The 19,658-nt window shown below is 44.0% G+C and overlaps 2 protein-coding genes and 1 long non-coding RNA gene across 3 annotated transcripts in view; 1 reads left to right on the top strand and 2 right to left on the bottom strand.

The window, feature by feature from the left end:
* Window positions 1-3,764, bottom strand: part of KIF24 (kinesin family member 24) — a 94,210-nt gene extending 90,446 nt beyond the window's left edge. Inside the window, exon 1 of the mRNA XM_037851303.1 lies at window positions 3,596-3,764. The gene's annotated coding sequence lies outside the window, so the exon portion shown is untranslated. The remainder of the gene's footprint in view (window positions 1-3,595) is intronic.
* A 215-nt stretch (window positions 3,765-3,979) lies between these two features.
* Window positions 3,980-15,807, top strand: NUDT2 (nudix hydrolase 2). The gene is made up of 3 exons (XM_037797423.1): window positions 3,980-4,101; window positions 12,188-12,328; window positions 15,186-15,807. The coding sequence occupies exons 2-3, from the start codon at window positions 12,202-12,204 to the stop codon at window positions 15,500-15,502; spliced, it is 444 nt and encodes a 147-aa protein (XP_037653351.1). The 5' UTR covers window positions 3,980-4,101; window positions 12,188-12,201; the 3' UTR covers window positions 15,503-15,807.
* On the bottom strand, window positions 8,281-14,385 carry LOC119504844. Its single transcript, XR_005210640.1, has 3 exons — window positions 14,248-14,385; window positions 11,144-11,242; window positions 8,281-9,000 (listed from the first exon to the last, which is right to left on the bottom strand). It is a non-coding gene; the product is annotated as an uncharacterized LOC119504844 (long non-coding RNA).
* Window positions 15,808-19,658: the final 3,851 nt, after the last annotated feature.

The raw sequence follows: 19,658 nt of genomic DNA on the forward strand, positions 1-19,658 counted from the left end.
GAAAAATAACAACTATAATCAGTTTGTTTAAAACACCAGGATGATATCAGTTCGTCGTCAGGTTTATATCTCTTTGGAAACTGTCACAATGGACCAGGAATCATTTCTTCCCTCTCAATCACAAATCTAAACAACAAGTCCATCCAATTTAACCTCCTCAATATTTATCAAATCTCTCTTCCCAATTCCCATTCCTATTACCACTGCCCTAGTAGTTCAGTTCCAGTAGTTCTCGCTTAAATCATTACATGTCTCTTAACTGCTCTCTCTGCCTCCAGTTTTGCCCCTTCAAAACCATCATCCGCACTGCTGAGCTCTATCATTCTTTCGAAAGCACAGTTCAGTGGCATCCTATCTCCTACCTATAACACAAAATTCAGGCTCCTTAGCATGCACTATAAAACCTTCTATTATTTAGCTCCTGCCTTTCTCTCAAATTTAGTCAACTTCTTGGACTGTTTTATTTCTCTGTGCATTTATTCACATTGTGCCCTTAAATGGCTCCCTCCCAATGTCATTAAGCTTCCCCTTACTTGCCTACCTCTTACTCATTGATTGAAACACAACTGAGGTCTTTTTTGATCTCCCCAGATTTGGTCAGATGTTCCTTCTGTGTTCCAGTCATACCTTTTGCATATCTCTATCATTGTAGTTACATTCTATAATGATTATCTACCTATAAGTCTATTTCCCCCACTAGCATATGAGCTCCTTGTGATCAAGGAATGTGTCTTATTAACCTTTTTATCCTGAGTATCTAAAACAGTGTCTGGAAATAAATAACAGTCAATAATTGTTTAATGAATAAATGATTGATATCCCCACACTACATTCAAAACTCTACAAAGCATTTGATACTATTTGTAGTGGTGTATTGGAAGAACTTTTTGTATCAGGGTAATTTGATTACTCAGGAGAATTCTGGCAGAGTTGGTAATGCCCATATTCACTGCCCCTGGGCAACAAAATCAAACAAGTTTGTATCATTCAAATGAATGGCTATGGACACAGTTATGGTCACAAGAACCTTTCCTCCAGTCATTTAAGAAATATTTTTTTGAGGGCCTTTAAGGAAGTAAGCCCTGTTCTAAGCACTGGGATAAAGTACTGAACAAAAAAGACAAGGTCACTGACCTCATAGGGCTATTATTCTAGAGGGAGGAGAACATTAATAATCTAACAAGCAAGATAATTTCAGATAATGATAAATGTTATGAGGAAGATAAAGCAGGGTGAAGGGCCTATTTTACAATGGATTCACTCAGAATTGAACATCTGAACTGAAACCTGAAATAACATGAAGGGAGAGTAGTATGAGATGAGGACCAAAAGGCCAGATTATGCAGGGTCTATTAGGCCATATAAAGAGGTCTAGATTTTATTTTTAAGTGAAAAAGGTAGGAAGTCACAGGAGGAAAAGGGAAAGGTCATTCTCTGATAACAGATATTTAAAGATCACTGTCAGTTCTTGTGGAGAATAGAAGAAGCTGGGTAAAAATGGAAGCAGGGAGATCATTTAGGAAGCTACTGCAAACAGGCAAAAAATGATAAAGTCTTGGAAAAATGTTTGTTTTTGTGAGGAGAATTGGAATAATGTAAATAAAATGCTAAGTTCAGTGTCTAAGATGCAAGTACTCATTAAAAATGGTATCCATTATTGTAAGTTTATGGCTATAGAAAAGTCTTCTTGTTCAACAGGCCACGAATATCAAAACCTTTAAGGCAAACAAATTGATTATACACATGGAATGACTGTATGGCATGTCAATATAGCTCAATAAAACTGCATTTAAAAAACGCCCCTTAAGACAGTAACTTGAAGTACACAGTGACTACAACACTCTCAAAGTATAAGAAGTAGAACTCTATTACTCATTTAACAAAATTTGTTGAGGATCTACTCTGGATAAATTATGAACAGATTTCACCGAGACAGCATAGAAAACTGGATTAATAGATCAATCATAGAACACCGGATTTGGAAGGGATCTGAGAAGAGTTCAACTCCTCACTTGACAAACAACAAAACCACAGCCCAGTGAAACAAAGAGTGCTGTTTCTCCTAAACTGGAAGATAGGGTCATGCTCTAGTTTGTCCAAGGATATACTATTAATAGCTAAAAATCTTCAGTAGCAACATAAAACCAAATGTTTTTAATGAAGAGCTTCTGAGCAGCACATTAATGGACCTATACTAAGAAAAACTTAATATTTACATAAAGCCTTTGATACAGTGCTTTGCACAGCATAAATGTTCAATAAATGGTAGCTACTACCAGTTGCTAAAAAATCTGCATAGTCTTTGGAAGGCTGAGAATGTGATGTCTACCTAATTGATAGTAGGGCCCCAGAAATTCTAACCTAGTTCAACCCTTTGATTTTGCAGATGGAAGAAGTGAGGTCTAAAGACGCTAAATGGCTTGCAAGGCCACCCACAGTGAGTGAGTGAGAGGCAGCCAAGACCAAGCCCTGGATTCCAGTCCAGTTTCCACTACACAGCAGTATTCAAACTTTTATAATAGGGTAATGAGAACACAGCTGCTATAGTTGTTTTTTTCAATATCTTTTTACGAAAGTCACCATTGAGCTATGAATTTGACATAAGGTAGAAATCATCAACAGTGCAGACTATAAATACCTGGTCTATGAGTTAACAATGAAACAACAGTCTTGGTAATGCAATTCTATCATGAACACTCGATGAATCGGTAGGCGGATACCTGAGCAGCTGTTATGTATGCTGAAACAGAGACTACAAGCAGAGCATAAATGGAAAGGAAAAAATGTTTTAAAACATTCCCTAAAGCACACTTAAATGTGATAATACCTGCGGGGCACTAAAAAACCAAAAGGAGATGAATTCTCTAGGCCTACAGCAACAATAGAACGGTTTGTTTTAAGCAAAGACATCAATCATGTATTGGGAGACCAACACTAATCAAGCCGCCACCCGGGACAGGTGGGAACAACTAATCTAAAAACGTTTCCCCCTTCACAAAGGGTTGAAAGACCAATCGAACTTCTCAGACCGTTTTGCATTTAAGATTAGGCGCTCTCCGCCTACCCCCACAAAAAAATAAAATAAATAGGAGGCAAAACGGGGCAGGACATTAAGGGAAATCCAACTATCTGTGGTCAATTAAGTTCAACTTAACAAATATTTCCTGCAAATCTACTGTGTGTAAGATATGATAGATGTTGGCCTTACTTCAAAGACCTCAGAATTATATGGGAGAAGCAGGAGAATGGGGTTCACGGAAGTACACAAATAGCCCAAGCCCGAACAGAAGAGCTGTAAGAGAAGTTCCAGTCAGGGCTATGGGTTCAAAGGCAAGAGGTCTTTGGGACTCAGAAAAGGCTTCATGGGGGAAGTGGCGTTCGAGGAAAAAGGGGAGACGTAGGGATGAGGGTTAGGAGAGTGGGCGAGGTTCGGAGAACCGGGAGGGGCCGACTCCTGGTTGGTTCACAACCGCCTGTCTCATCCGGTGCTCAGCGGGCGCCATGCTCACCCTCTCCCGCCGGACAGGTGCTTACGGCTCCCGACTGCACCTGCCCCGCCCCGTCCCGGGCCCGGTTCCCCTCCGGCCTTTCTCACCTTGGGGGCTTCCAGATTCCTCCACGTTTAGTTCTGTCTAAAGACAGGAGAAGTCGACACCGACAGGACAGAGTCCCAAGGCCGGCGACCTGAGCGTCCCGTCAACCCGCAAGCCTGCGGCAGCGGCCAGACCGCATCCCCATGGCAACGCCTCAAAGCGCCGGTTCGAACGCCCGCGCCGACTCCCGCGCGCCGGCTGCCTAGCACCGTCCACCAATGGACATCTAAGGGACTCGTTGACGCTCGCCGCCTTCTCCCCTAGAAGACCAATCGGGAATCGGAAGAAACAGGGGGCGTAACTCTCAATTTCCGTCCTTCAACCAATCGTCCTGCTTCAGTGAGGCTCTCGCGAAGTTCTGAGAAAACGGTGCCTTTAAGGCGGGTCTAGGATCATCTGCCCAATGCTATTGGTCGCCCAAGGCGCAACAGAGCTTTCCTGATTGATCGACGTTCTTCTCGTCTCGGTTCCTGGCCCGCCTCCTGTCTCCCACCCTCCGCTAGTTCGGGTGAGTTGTTTGGGAGGGGGCCAGCCGGGCTTTAGTCTTCTATGGAGAAATTGAGGCTCGGAAGATAGAAGTCTGCAGCTGATTAACGGCCCCTTTCTGCAGGGTTAAAGGTGGACGCGTCCTCCTCCAGCTGAGCAATGAGCCAGGCCCCATCCGCTCGCAGGGCCTCAGTTTGCCTATTTGCACACGGGGGATGGAGGTGGGGTATTGTGGCCTTGTGAGCCTTTCTCGCCCCTATGCAAGTGGTGATGGGGTGGGTCGTTGGAATCTCGGAGTCGAGCGAGTCCTAGCGGGCCAGGCACTATCCCTTCCCTTCCCTGGGCCTCAGTTTCATTTTGTTGTTACTCTTTAAACCCCGCCTGCTTTCCAAAAGATATTTTATATATTCTATCCGGTTCATATGTTGAATGGATAATTGTGTGGCAATTATAGAACAATTAAAAAAAAAAAAAGGGCACACAACAATCCCACCACCTAACTTTGTTTTTCTTTGTTCTTGCTTGATTTGGGCCCTGTGTATTTGTTATATCTTTTGTAAACAAGAAGAAAGGATGAGACCCCTTAAAATAAACTGAATGCAGTCCACTTGCCAATTCTAAAGCCATAATATAGAATTGAGGTTAAGAGCACCAGGTTGGGGTCAGCCAGACCTGTCATTTTGCCCCTACTAGCCGTGGAACCTTGGGCAAGTCACTTAAGTGCTCTGAGCCATAGTTCCCTTTTGAAGGATGGCAATAATGCCTGAGGATTGTTGTGAAAATTAAGTGAAATGATGGAGATAAGGCACTTGGTACAATGCCTGGCAGGTAGTAAGTCCTCAAAAAATGGTAGTAGTTATCTTCATAATAGGAACAAGCTAATAGGAACAAGCAAATACACTAGCTAAGAGGGCCCATTTCTTACTATAATTGAGCACTAAAAGCTCAAAATTTGACAGTTAAGGAAAAAGGGAACAAGTTACCTAAGTCAGTCTCACTAATAATTAGGGAAATACTCTGTAAAGAGAGAAATTTTTTTCCCTAGAGCCTACACTAAAAAGAATTTATTTTGTGGGATCTTGTATATAAGTAATATCATGATGTGATGAACAGTGTGCTTACCAGCAGTTTTGCAGAAAATATGAAAAGTCGTTTCTTGCTTCAACTATCAATAAAAGCTAAGAGCATGCCATTAAAACATAACATGGAGAAGCTTTCTGACAATCTTATACAGGATTAAGGGTGACTCACATGTATTCAGCACCTGATATGTCAGACCCTATATATACATTATTTATTTTAAACTTGACAACAACCATGAGAAGTAGGTGCTATCTTCATTTTACAAATGAGGAAAATGAGGCTCAGAGACATTAAATATCTTGCTCTCAGTGAAACAGCTATTAATTAAGTGAGCTAGGTCTTTCTCACTGCAAAGCCAACCATACTTTTCTGTATTGTGCCATGCTGTTTCTGACTGAAAGAGGATGATAATGCCTGGAATAATGCACAGGACTGTTGGACCAGTAGACTTTTCCAAATGGAAGGATCTTACACTTCCAGCGGAGGTGGACTGCCAGAGGTAGCTATGGTGGAAGCAAAATCTTTCTTCTAATAGGAGATTTCCACCTTGGGAAAGGAAGAGATGTGATGAGTGATCATTGAACTGTAGACCCCTCTGTTCACTTACCTGTGGGTAGTCTGTAACACTTCACCTTGTCCAAGCAGAAATCATTAGCTTATCTATTCAACCCCTTCCTTCACCTACTTCTCTTGTACCCAGTTACCCAAACCAAATACCTGAGCATTACTATCCACTCTCATCTCCCTTGGACAATAAAACATCAAATGTTGTCAATTTTACCTTTGAAATATCTCTCAAATTCATCCCCCTCTTATCTTTTCTCACTGCTTTGCCATAATTTAACTCCACATCGTTTGTCATCTGGACTGTTGCAACAGGCTCCTGTGACTGGTCTCCCTGCCTCCAGTCTTTCCTTCTAATTTGTTTGCTCCCTTGCTCTCAGACTATCTTTGTGACATGTCGGTCCGACCACATTACAGCCCTGCCTAAAAGTAGCAAAGATATATCCTCATTGCCTACAAAATATAAATTAAACTGTTTAGCAATGGAGTGTCTTATTGTGCTTTGTCCCCATTCCTCCCTTTGCCTGGAGTGCCCCTTGCCTCCACCTTTATTCTATCTGGAAAACTCCCAGCCATCCTTCAGAATCCTTCTGAGGTATCCTTTTGACCTACAGATAATCACATCCTTTTCTTTGCTACCTTTGTATCTTAACACATATTCCCGCAATGCACAAAACACATTGTAACTTGTCTGTTTAAATGTCTTCCACTCCAAGTACACTGTGAACCCCTAAAAAGCAGAGTCTTTGTAGTATTCAGCTTCATATCTACCCTTCAAACCCGTCACACTGCCGGGACACACTCAGGCATTAGAGGAATGAACGAATCCCTTCAGGCTCCAATATTAGAGTTCCCCATGTTTGCTTTCCAGAATTGGACAGCAGATGGCACTAATAGGCTGCTTAACAGATCCCCCCTCACTAGGAATTTTTGTCCCAACCTTGCCTGACTTTCGCTTCCTGTGGAAGTCAATATCCCTGTCATTATAGGTGAAATCTGTTTCCTCCCTCAGCCAAATAGCAAAGAAAGCTCGTGACTTAGCAGCTTGGTCTCTGTGCAAAGAAAGTGTCAGATGTCCAGGGAAAGGCACAGTTGAGGGAAATTTTCTTTGTCTCAGTTTATTCATGGTAGTTGGGGGCTTTTTTTCTTTTTCTTTTTTCTTGTTCCACTTTTGTTGCTGCTGTTATTGTTGTTTCAAGAGAGAACTTTATTGTTGGGTAGATGGCCTCTTCTAAAGGGAAGAAGGAAACTGGAGAATTGGGGAAAGGCCATTATGCTGTGGGAGGTGAGGGAAAACCAAGCAGCCACAGAGTTCTGGGGAGCAGACAGACTTGGACTTGGCTTTCCTCGTCACGGTAGAGTGGCCTGGCAAACTTCCTGGACATCAGGACCCTAAGATATGTGTATGTATGTCCAAGGAAAACATCAAGGCTGTTCCCAGCACCTGTGTTTGGGAATCCCCAGGCTACTTGGGGGTGGCTTCAAACATAGGGTTTTTGGGTTCCTACTTCCCAGAAAAGAGCAAAGAGGCATAGAAACTCTTATCAGATATGCAAAGTTTAAGGGCCCTAGGTTAATTTACCCTTCCAAGGTCTTTGGGCATCAGGACCTTCATCTACTCTCCCCAGTCCTCCATATCCCCCTTACCGCAACAAACCTGTTCTGTGCTAAGAATTCCAGCCAGACATTTTTTTTTTTTTAAACCTCCATTTGAATATAGATCAAATAATGGGAATTTGGGACCTGGAAATAATTTTAGAAATTATTTGCGTGTCCTCTCTGGGCCATTTTTCTCTAAGCCCTTGTCTTTCATGGTGAGCAGAACTGTGAAAGGGAAAATACTCCAACTTTGGAGTTAGACATACTTGGATTGAAACCCCAGCTATTTACAGACCAGCTGTGCCCCTGGGCAAGTGCTTTAACCTTTTTGAATCTGTTTCCTCACCATAAATTGGAGCTGATAAAGCTTATCTTGTAGGGTCATTGTGAGCATTAGAAATGGTACATGTAAAGAACCTGGCACAGTGTGGACACTTAATAATTGATAACATGGTTGCAGGGAAGACTGTTCCTGCTAAAGGAATTTGGAATTATGGGGAATAAGCTGGGGGGAGGGATTTGGAGAGCTCGTTTTGTATCTAAAGGTATTTTTATGCCATGCTTTCAATAGCACTCTGATTAATTTGATGAAAACATTGAAGCACAACACATCAGTATAGCCATTTATCTGTGAATTCTTTTTTGGCACCTAGGTCCTGAACCTCCTCAGCTGTGAGGGAATTGTATATATAGAGAAAGCCAAAAGCACTTTTCCTTAGCTTCTGGAACCTTCTGACGACATTGAGGGTTTTTTGTTCAAGTTTTTTCTAACCATCTCAGGCACTTTGCCACTTTTCTAAAGTGTGAATTGCCTGCTGTCAGCCTGGAGTTCTCACCTCCAGCAATTCTGGCTGCAGGCATATTTGCATATTGGATGCTATGTTCTTTAACTCCTTGAGGTTTGAATCCACTTGAAATCTATGTTTGAAAGCTGACTAGCAGAATAGTTTCAGAAAAGCAGAAAACCCTCAACAATACCTCCATTGACTTTATGTAAATAACACTGGGCTTTTTCCCAGGGCCCCAGAACATACCCTTAGCATTTGTTAGAGTAAGGAGGCAGGGAGAGACTTCTGTTGAGTCGTTGGGCATCTGTTGTGAGCTGCTGTACCAAGGAGACAGAGCTATAGTTTGGCTTTTCCCTAACACAGGTACAGAGTTTTACCCTTCCAGGTGTACTTGCTTGTGGTGGCTTCAACTGTGTTGATTTAGTTCAGTGTAGGACCTCTGTTACCCAGGATTCCCTTCTTCTATGGTTCTGGGTTAGGGCTGACCACAGGGGAATTTTAAGCAAGATTTGGAAAGGTGAAGTGAAATAGTAGCCAGTTTTTACATGGTGAAGGACTGAGCAGGACACCAGGCACAGATTGTGCTGGCTCTTCTTGTTGATAAAGGATAGTACCGAGTCCTGCAGCTCCCCAGCTCCTGCTGAATATCATCTTTCAACTCCTGGGTCCTGGGCCATTTAGCTCTGTGGCCAAGGGCTCTGCATTGTCCTGCAGGTCACCCATGTCACTAAGCTTGGAAGCAGTGAGAGGAAGTCACAGGTTTCACCTTGTCCTCAGGAGTTCCAGTTGTCCTGATAGGTTCCAATTTGTTCTTACAGGTTCCAGTTTGTCCTCGTTCTCCTCCACTTCTCATCCAGCTTTCCTTCCCAACGGCTGGCCTGGCTGGTCTGTAGAGATTTGAGACCCAACATCAGATGCTGAGGCAACAGCATTGCGTGGATTTCTCCCCCAGTTTCTATAATTGCATAAGATCTCATCCTTGTAATAAATCCTTAATTTTCTGTTGCTCATAGTGTTCTGCTTCTCTAATCAAACCCTATGGTAGAGGTTTGTTCAAGCCATGTAAGGCCCGCAAGCCAGGAAGGTTTTTTAGAGTTGCTTCTGAAAAGATGAGTACAGGGTTGCCAAGTGTGTGTAGGGGAGGAGATGGAGGAGACAGTCTAGATAGATAACAGCTGGTCCAAGCTAAACAATTGAAAGGGCAATGAGGAGTTCTGTCTTTCTAGAACTGTCCACTCTGTGAGTCCAGAGCATATGTAGAAAGTGAGCACCTGGTCCTGTCTCTTGATCCTAACTCTTCTGGTGCCACCAGACAGTTGGCTGGTCTTGTCCTTTTCTGTGGTCACCCCTGTACCTTGGCATCCACTGAGATACATCCTTGCCAGGGTGCTCCTTTGTCACTACCCTAAGCCCCATAGGAAAATATTGGCCTGGTCCCCTCCCCAGTGGTTCCAAGAGATCACCTAGTCCTGTCTTTCTTGCCCCCACCCGCCACCCCATGCAGGCATCTTTGCTTTTCTGTGCTCTGTTAGTGGTGGTAGTGGTGTTGGAGGAGTGCTGTGGGCCTTCCTGTCCTAAACAGGACATTGTGCCCTATCTTGGATCTCTAAGCTTGTCTAGGGATTCTAACATTCATGTCGTGGAACTCTTAAGGCAGAAGCGAGGTGCCTGGAATCTCTCTACAACTTTCTAAGCTTCTTTAAAAGGACAGGGAGAGGGATCAGGTACCTGTTTCTACCTGACTTGTGAATTTTAAATCTTTGTTCATCAGTTCTGTAGTAGAGAGGGTGCTTCCTTCTGGCTTTCAGAATGGGGAAAGTTCTCAGCATAAATAGGGATACAGGGAGATATAACATAGTGTTTAATAAAAGCTTGCTACACTTTACATATGCATTTTTTAAACTCAAACAGGATTGCATTATACATACTATTCTGAACCATGCTTTTTTCACTTAATTTGTCTGAAAGTAATTTCTTATTGGCTTTACCTCATTTTTTTAAATAGCTTCAAGATGTTCCATCATACAGATGTACTGTACTTAACTGTTACCCTATTAATAGATATTTATTTCTGCCTTTTTTTTCTTTTTGTTATTGCAAACAAGGTTGCAGTGACCAGATATACTTATGTGTACATCTTAAACATGTATTTCTATATGTGAGTGACTAGAAGTGGAATTGCTGGGTCTAAGGGAATTTCATTTTACATTTTGATAGTTACCAAACTGCCCTCCTAAGAGGATATGCTAACTTACTCTTCCACCAGCAGCATACAAGAACACAAACCATTTTGAAAAGCCTCCTTAAGATTATTTCCAATCATTAAACACTCTTGTTATCAGGTTTAGCAATTTGGAAAGGTTGTATGCAGTGTTGGGTGTTTGTTTTTTTGCTGAAGAATGGCACCTTCCCTAGAGTAACATTACCATCTGTAGGCAGTCTTGAGACTTGCCCTGGAATGGCAAATTGGTTTAGGGTTAATTTTATGCCTCTGACAGAAGCAAGCTCTCCATGATTGAGCACCTGCATGGAGAACAGCAGCTCCTCCTCCAGCAGCCCTCTCTGCATCAGGTCTGCAATCTCTGAGATTGACCGGCAAGGCCGTGCTGACTTGGGCCTTGTCAGACCTGGGCCACTCCCTCAGGCCTTTGCTGTATTTGAGACACCTGCCTTCTTTCCGCTCTGCCATCCCACCTCAGGACCTTTGCCCATGCTGTTCCCTTTGCCTGGAGCATGTTTTCTCCCCTGCTTTCCTTTGCCTCCTTACCTCTTATTCATCCTTTGCTTCTCTGCTCATACATCCCTTCTAGGAGGCTTTCCTTGATCCCTCAGGTCAGGTTACCTGTCATATTCTTCCTTTGTAGCATGTAACTTATTAGCAGTTATTTTTTTATTTGTTTTACTATTTGATTAAAGTCTGCCTCTCCTACTAGGATATAAGCTTGTTCAATAAATATTTGCTGAATGAATGAATGATACATTTTTTTTTAGCAGGGCCTTACTTAAAATATCTTGAATATTTTTTGTTACCTTGATCACATGTCCCCTTCAGATGAATAACTTTTTTTCATTTGTACAGATATCCTTAATTTTCTCCCTTTTCTTGTCTTTTTTGTGGTTGACTTTGTTCTGAAATGGAAAAATCTTTATTGCTGATTGTAGAATTAATAAATGTTCTTTGTAAAACTCAAAACAATACAGAAATATATGGAGTAGGAAATGGAAGTCTCCCTATAATCTCATCCTCCAGAAATCACTTTTAATGAGGTGTATCCTTGCAGACATTTTTCTATGCATGTAGAAATTTATTGAGTGCTTATTGTGTGCCGGGTGCATTTCTAAGCACTTTAAAGAATGAAATCATGTAATCCTCACAGAAGCCCCGTGAGGTAACATAATAAGGCAGATACAGAGCTTGAACCCAGGCTCCAGATTCACATTCTTTACCACTATCCTAGTTTGCCTTTGGTGGGGTGGGAGAGAGACTTTATACTGTCTGCCCTTGTGTCCATTGAATGTTGAACCATGTGAGTATATAACATCTTCAAAAACATGGAAAAAATTAAAAACCAAAATGATCAGCAACAACAAAGTTTTCAGTACACCAAGCTAACCTCCCTAGGGTGATCCCTTTGAGCTATCAGAAACCACGTTGTTAGCGACTTTTTGCTCCAAGGGCGCAGGCTGGAGACGGGAAATGGGATTGTGGGCTTGATGACAATACTTGTACTGCATCTCTTCAATTCCCAACATCTCCCCTGTTTCAGTGGGTTTACTTCTGAGGATCTCCAGTCTCTTAACAAATACACAACAGCCCTGTGTTTTAGCAAGAAGACCTGGGATAGAGACCACATTGACTAAGGGTAGAGACCAGGGTCCTGGAGTTACACACAAAGGCTGTCTCTGATTCCTGGGTTTCCCCATTGGGTCTTGTCATGCTGCCGGGTTTTGTGGATGATGAAGTCTGTAATACTCCTCAGCACAGTGTGTTGCCTCCCTCCCCCCCACCCCCGCCCCCAGTATGAACCTTACTGTTTTGTGTAACTTTCCAATGTCCACGTTTTCTTTGTTAAGTCCTTAGGTAGACCATGGCCCTGAGAGCATGTGGCTTGATCATCTTCCGAAGATGCCTTGTTCCCAAATTAGACAACAGTGCAGTTGAGTTTCTACTGCTGCAGGCGTCAGATGGCATTCATCACTGGACTCCTCCCAAAGGTGCAAGAAATCTGCTATGCTTGCTTCCCTATGACTGTGCAATGGGGGAGTGGGGAGTGAGGGTGGGGAGGAGCCTTTGATCCTTGCTAGATAAAAGGTCTCCATGCCAGGCAAGGGTAGAGCTGGAAATAGAACACTGTGACTGAATCCCAGGGCAGGAGCAGCACCTGGTTTTTTTGAGAGTAACATTCACCAGAGCACCAGCCTCTATGGTGTATGGCTGGGTAAGAGAAAAGGTACTGGGCTGGGAATCAAGACCCTTGGGGCAAATTTCTGACTGTGCTATATTCCCACTTCTCTGGGCTTTGAGTTTTTCATCTGTCAAATAAGGGATTGGACTAGAATATCCTAAATTCTCTTCCAGCTCTAACCATCTATGACTTCATTTGATCAGGTTTCTTTAACTCTCAGTTGAGTGTCATCACAAGGTTTGTCTGTTGAACTTTTTGCTAAATGCACAGAGGGTACAGCTTCTCTCTGCAGTGTTTCTGAGTATAGTTATGTCTTGAGTTATTAGCACAGAGAAGGTGGATTCCTTGATCATGGATTCATTTGTAAACTGTGGCAGGAGTGGAGGAGTGAGGATGAGATCCTGTGAGGATTTTGGAGACCTTGGGATTGCAGCTTGACCAGCACCCAGGATGGAATTGACCAAGCCTCATTCTGTCAGAACAGTGAAGACTGCTGGCCTGGGCCCTTAGTCCAGGCCCAAGATCTGTTTGTAAGCTGGCTGGTCTCATCTCCAAAAGTAAGAAAGCTGTGGTCAGATGGTCTTTAAAGAGAAGCCAGGCTTCATAGAAATGCAATAAAAGAGCCATCCTTGGCTTAGGCCATGGGAATGGTCCCAGTGGGCAGGGACAGGCTGTGGCTCTGGCTGCTGCTGGGATGAGGAGCCAGGGTGAACAGCCCCCAGATGGAAGAGAACAGGGAAAACTGTTCAAGGGAGTCAGATGATGAAGGGGTGTTTCCTTGGAGGAAATCAAGGAAATGGAAACAAGAAATAAACACTTTTTGCACATTTGAGTTGCGCTGGGGAGAAACAGTGAAAAATAGGGATATCACAGATACTATGAATAGGAATATTCACACTTGTCTCCTGATCACCTAAGTCACACTGCATAGTACCTCTCACTGAAAGATGTCAAAGAACCTTTCCTAATCTTTGTCTGCTTGGACCTGGGGAGAAGTTACCCTGTTAACACTGATGGGCAGAATACTGAATAGATGCTGCTGGGACAGGTGTGATCAGAGACTCCCACACACATCTGAGTGGACGTAGGACATTCTCTATCACCACCAGCATCCCTCCCACCTTCCTTCCCTATGTGTTACCTATCTGTCTTTGTGAACATGGCTATACAAGGTGCTGTACAGAGAAAATTCCCCAGAAACCACAAGCCACAAGCTGGAATGGGTTTTTTTTTTTTTTTTTTTTTTTTTTTTTTTTTTTTCCCAGAGTTTTTTTTTTTTTTTTTTTTTTAAATTCAGTTTTATTGAAATACATTCACACATCATACAATCATCCATGATATGCAATCCACTGTCCACAGTATGATAACATAGTTATGCGTTCATCACCACAATCTATCTCTGAACATTTTCCTTACATCAGAAAGAACCAGAACAAGAATAAAAAATAAAAGTGAAAAAAAAACACCCAAATCATCCCCCCATCCCACCCCATTTGTCCTTTAGTTTTTATCCCCATGGAATGGGTTTTTAAGTGCTGAGCTCTTGTATGTTTTCAGTGGGAACTATGCAGCAGCAGCTGACCCAAGACACTGCTATGAGGATCACTGGAAGGAGGAGGGCTAGGGTTTAGCCCTGTCTCTGAACCAAGAAGGGAACAACTAAAAGTTTCTGATCCCCTTGAGCTCCTGAACCAGAAGCCCCTCCCCCCACACCCCCCAGCAACTTACTGAGACCATGTTTAGGTAGAAGCTGCAGATGAGCTGAAGTGCAGCCCTTCCTGAGGAAACTGCATGTGCAGGGGGTCATGGCCTGACCTGGCCAGACCCCTCCCAGTCTTTCTTGGCCCCTCTGTGCAAGCTGAGAATGTACAGGGTGAGCCTAGAGGCAGAGCTGAGAGCTGCTCCGAGTCTGCAGAGCTTCAAGTTCTCCTACAACAGTTTCTTGGCAGCTCTCTGCATGGGTTCAGGTCTTGCCAACACATTTTCTTAGAACTGGCTCTCAGCTTGTCCTTAGTCTAAGTTCCCATCAGGACTTTCCCCATGAAACTGAAATCTGCCCTTGCTCAGTTAGAAAGATGAAAACAATTTGGGAAAAGCCTTGACAGCTACTTGGAAACAGTGTATGGTACAGCAGTGCAGAGTTTTAAACCTCTGTTAATTCGGGACTTCTGGGTCCAATTGCAGACAGTGTTAAGTCCTCACTGTGGATTGCAGGCAAAGTACTCCCTCTTCAGCTAGCTCCTACCTGCCAAGAAGGGACTGCCTCTCCTTGGGAAAATGGCCTTGCAGTCTCCAAGGGAAAAGTGGTCCCTGAGGACATGAGATGAGGAGAGCTCCAAAGGATAAGAAAGCCGAGGTCTCAGGGAAGCCATCTCTCTTGCCATCAAAGAGCACTCTTCTAAATTAGACTTGCCAAACACTGTTTCACTATCTGCAGAGAAAACAGGGTAGGGAGAAGGGATTGCCCAGACCTTGCAGAGCCATACGCTATATGACCTGCACTACTTCCCAGGCATTTTAGGATCACAGATCTCCAGGATTCTTTTAGCCTAGAAACACCCAGAAAAGTCACTGAAAACCCCATCTCTAAATCATCTGACCTGGGAAACACAGCATTGGGGACTGTTGAAGATTTTCTCCTCCTTTTCCTCTTCTCCTCTAACCAGGCCATGTGGAACCAGGAGAGAATGACTTGGAAGCAGCTCTGAGGGAGACCTGGGAAGAAACAGGCATAGAAGCAGGCCAACTGACTATTATTGAGGGGTTCAGAAGGGAGCTCAATTATGTGGCCAGGAAGAAGCCTAAAACAGTCATCTACTGGCTGGCAAAGGTGAAGGACTATGATGTGGAGATCCGCCTCTCTCCCGAGCACCAGGCCTACCGCTGGCTGAGGCTGGACGAAGCCTGCCAGTTGGCTCAGTTCAAGGAGATGAAGGAAGTGCTACAAGAAGGACACCAGTTTCTCTGTTCCACAGCAGCTTGAGCTGACAGGAGCCAGAGTCATTTGGCTTTTCCTGGATTGGCCTTGGTAGGATCCCTGAGGGCCTTCTGAAATGAGCCCACCCTCCAGTCCAGCTTTGGGGAAGGCTGTGCTGTCTCTGTTTCATCACAGCGAAGAACAGATAAGTTAGTGAAATCGGTTGAGGGCTCTCAGATGAGAACAAGCAAAAATCTTGGCTGGATGGAAAGAAAGGCAAAGGAAGAGCTAACATTTTTTAAAAGGCCAGGTCCAGTAAATCATCCTTGTACTTTATAAATAAACACCAAGCAGCTTATCTGTCCTTCTAACCTGTTGTGTTTGTTTATTTCTTGGAAAGCTAAGTGAATCAGAGCTCTGACCCTAGCCAGAGGGAATCCTGTGCCCATATACTATACCACAGAGAAGCTATAGGCTAGGGAGTCAGAATGGGAGACTTCACTACCAGCTTGGCTCTTCGTGCTCCTGGAATCCCAAGCACTCTCACCCCACACCTACCAGTGTCCCCAAGACTTTGTGACCTGTAGGCTGGCAGGATTTCCAAGCAAGTGGGACTGGAGGACAGGACTCGGGTCTGCTCTACTCATTGACACATCTCCTCAGTGCCAGGAACATGCAGAGCATGTTATAGGTGCCCAGGAAAAGTACTTTAAATAATATATTAGGGACAGAAGTAACTTTGAGCTCCCCTGGTCCCAGAGGGAAGAGGAAGGACAGGCAACTTGGACCACATGGTCAGTGGCACATATACTCCAGGCCCTCAGCCCAGGCCTCCCTCCTGGAATGTGATGGGCCTTGTCAGCATACTGGGAAGGAGGCAGGTCCAGGCCTGGGGGGCTCTGTCTGGGCCACCCTGCAGCATCCATGATGCCACATCTGTGCATTCCTCACCTTCAGCTGCCTTCCCCAAACCCTTGCCTTTGGTGTTTCTCCCTTCTCACCTACTCCCTCTCTCCACAACTCTACTGTAAGGTTGCCAGGCACAAGAGTGCTGTCTCAGCCCTCTTTTCCCTTGCTACTAGGGCTAAGGGAATGCAGGGGCAGGTGTTAGATCCTATGGCCTTTCCAGAAGCTGTTAGCAGCTGGGTTCATGTGGATTTTATTAGAGAGTTGTTACAGAATGAAGTGTAGAAGATTGGATGGGAAGGGGCATTGGCAAAGGTCAATCTGGATTACTAGAGTCAAGCACAGCCACCCCCAGAAGAAGGAGAGACCCAAGTCTTAAGCAGGCTTCCAGATGTTTTCAGTCACTGGTTCTCCATGCAGACAGGACAAAAGTACTAGTGAACAGGATCTTGGAGCACAGCCAGAGACCTGAATGGTTTTGTTCCTCACCCTTCTAAGCAGCACTCTCCGAAGGAGGCCTGCTGCAGGAAGTTTTTGTAGCTTAACGTTCTCTTTCCAGGCCAAAAGGGACCACATCCTACTTATTTAAAAAATGCCTACTGGTCAGTGGTGCCAAACCACAGACTAACTGCCTCCTAACAAGAGCTGACCAGCCCTGTGCTCTCAAAAGGGGAAGCTGTAGAATCTCAAGACTCTAAAATCTCATATGTCAGAGTTGGAAGGGACCTGGAAAATAATCTGATTTTGCTGCTCATTTTTATGTCTGGGGGAATTGAGGCTTAAAAAGGTAGTTACCTAAATGTCAGGTGGTTTGAGGGTGGGGTGCCAAGGGAAGACTCTGCTTTAGAATATCTTCTATAGTTTTGGGGTCATCCTTCTGGGTCTTATAGAGTGTTCCATTAAAACAGAGTTACTTTGATGAAGGGGATCCCCTTAAGTTATATTCACCTGCTCGTTTTGCAGGAAGAATTGACAACAGGGTGAAAACTGGGCATTTTATGAGAGACAGATGAGAGTGGGAAAGAGCAGAACTAAGATGGAGATGTGGGAGGTAGTCAGGCTTTGCCATCATCACCACTGTGGGAAACCGAGTCTTCCATGTTGCCTGAGCCGTATCTAGGGTGGTGGCTTGGAATGCTAAGCCACAGGCCTGCATGGAACACTGTGCAGGCACGCCTTGTAAAGATATGTGTCTTGTGACTATGACAACAATGTTTACCATTGTCTTAAACCTAGATTGTTCCTTCTGATATGCAACAGGATGTAAACATAGGTATCTGATGGGCTCTCCCCTGCCTGAGGACATTTAGCATATACTCCCTTATCTTCTGAAATAAATAGCTGGAGCAAAGATGCATTATCGTCCACTTAGCACGAGATGCAGTGGGCCCCCTGCTCCCTTAATTCTTAACTTTGTGTCTGTGTCTTATTCCTGCGCCGCCCTGTCAGCAACACACCACTTTGCTTCTGACCAGCTGGACTTGTTCAACCTGAACTCAGAGACCCCAGAGCATGGCAAAGTCCACCTCCTTCATCCCTGCCACACCCTTCCAATGGGCAGAGCAACACTCTTTTGATGCTGTACTTTGGGTTGGGCCAGGCCTCAGAAAGACCTCAGCAGAATTGTACTAGCTCAAGGTGATACTTCCATATTGAAGATTTTCTTCCAGAGGATGGGGCTGGTAAGTTGTGATCTGAAATGGAAGGAGACCTCTCCCCCAGCCCCTCTGAGGGAGCGCTCCCTTGAGATCTGTGATAGTTAGGTTCATGTGTCAACTTGGCCAAGTGATGGTATCCAGGCATCTGGTCAAGCAAGCACTGGCCTAACCGTTACTGCAAGGACATTTTTGGCTGGTTAATAAACCAGAAGGCTGGTTTGTTAAATCATCAGTCAGTTGGCTGCAGCTGTGACTGATTACATCACCAAAGGGCATGTCTTCCACAGTGAGAGAATTCAATCAGCTGGATTTAATTCAATCAGTTGAAGACTTTTAAGCAAGACAGATAGAGGACTTTCACTTCTTAGGCTAGCCAGCAAAGTGTTTCCTAAGGAGTTCATCAGACACCTGCATCAGAGTTGCCAACTCGCTGCCTGAGGAATTCATTGAACACCTTCATTGTAGTTGCCAGTCTGCTGCCTGCCCTATGTAATTTGGACTTGTGCATACTCACAGTTGCGTGAGATACTTTTATAAAATCTTATATTCATAGATATCTCTTGTTGATTCTGTTTCCCTAGAGAACCCTAACTAATACAACTTGGTACCGGAAGTGGTTCTTGAGAAACAGAATTTTAAAATGGGCTTTTACAATTGGTTTTCTACTCTGATTAGATTCAAAGGCACTAATGACTCCGTTTCCAATAATCAAAATGGCACTGACAGTCCATGGCATGAGTTGGCAATGGAGAGACGCAAAATAGCACCATTTGATTCTCCTAGTCATATTCTTGTATGAAATAAGGCTCTGGGTGATAGTGTTTTTGACACCTTAACAGAGTTTTGCAGAGTTAAGAGATATGATGATGTTGGCTAGTTGCTCTTAGATACACTGGATAAAGTTATAAGAGAAAGTGACGAACTAAAGGCTTCAAATTTGAAACTTAAGCACCGGATGACAGATGTAAAGGTTTCTGTGTGTGCCCTGAAAAAAAAATCTTATTTCCTGTTGCCCCAGACTTGAGATTTCTGAAAACCAGACCCAGAGTCTTATTGTACGAGTAACAGATTTACAACATAAACTAAAATCTCAACCTTGCAGGGTGTCTGCTATTAAAGTAAAGGCATTGATTGGAAAAGAATGGGATCCTGAAACGGGATGGGAACATAGGGATTGATGATAATGGCAATGAGGACATTGGAACCCTGGATTCTGCTGAGTCTTGTTAGATATACCTATAGTGGTCTGTCCTGAGGAAACAGCCCCCCCCAGCTCCAGTCTGCCATGAGGAGACAGCTACCCAACCTCCAGCCTGCTTTGAGGAAGCAGCTTCCTGATCTCCAGTCTGCCCTGAGGAGCCTGCCATCCAGCCTTCACCTAAAGAGATTAACCTTTCAGTGCCTACTAAACCTGTAATCACCTCCCCTGAAGAAGCAGGCCTCACTCCTCTGTCTGGAGAGATTAATCCTGTTTCGTGAGATGAAACTGCAACAGCATGTCCTGAGGTAAATGGCTTGAGGGATACTTCTAATTCTTTTCATGGCCCACCCCCATCACCAGTCTTTGCTTCAAGACCTATAACTAGGCTAAAGTCCCAACAGGCTCCGAAGGGTCAGATACAAAGTGTGACCCATGAGGATGTGGCCTATATGCTCAT

The sequence above is a fragment of the Choloepus didactylus genome, chromosome 10 (genome assembly GCF_015220235.1).
Source record: "Choloepus didactylus isolate mChoDid1 chromosome 10, mChoDid1.pri, whole genome shotgun sequence".
Lineage (NCBI taxonomy): Eukaryota > Metazoa > Chordata > Mammalia > Pilosa > Megalonychidae > Choloepus > Choloepus didactylus.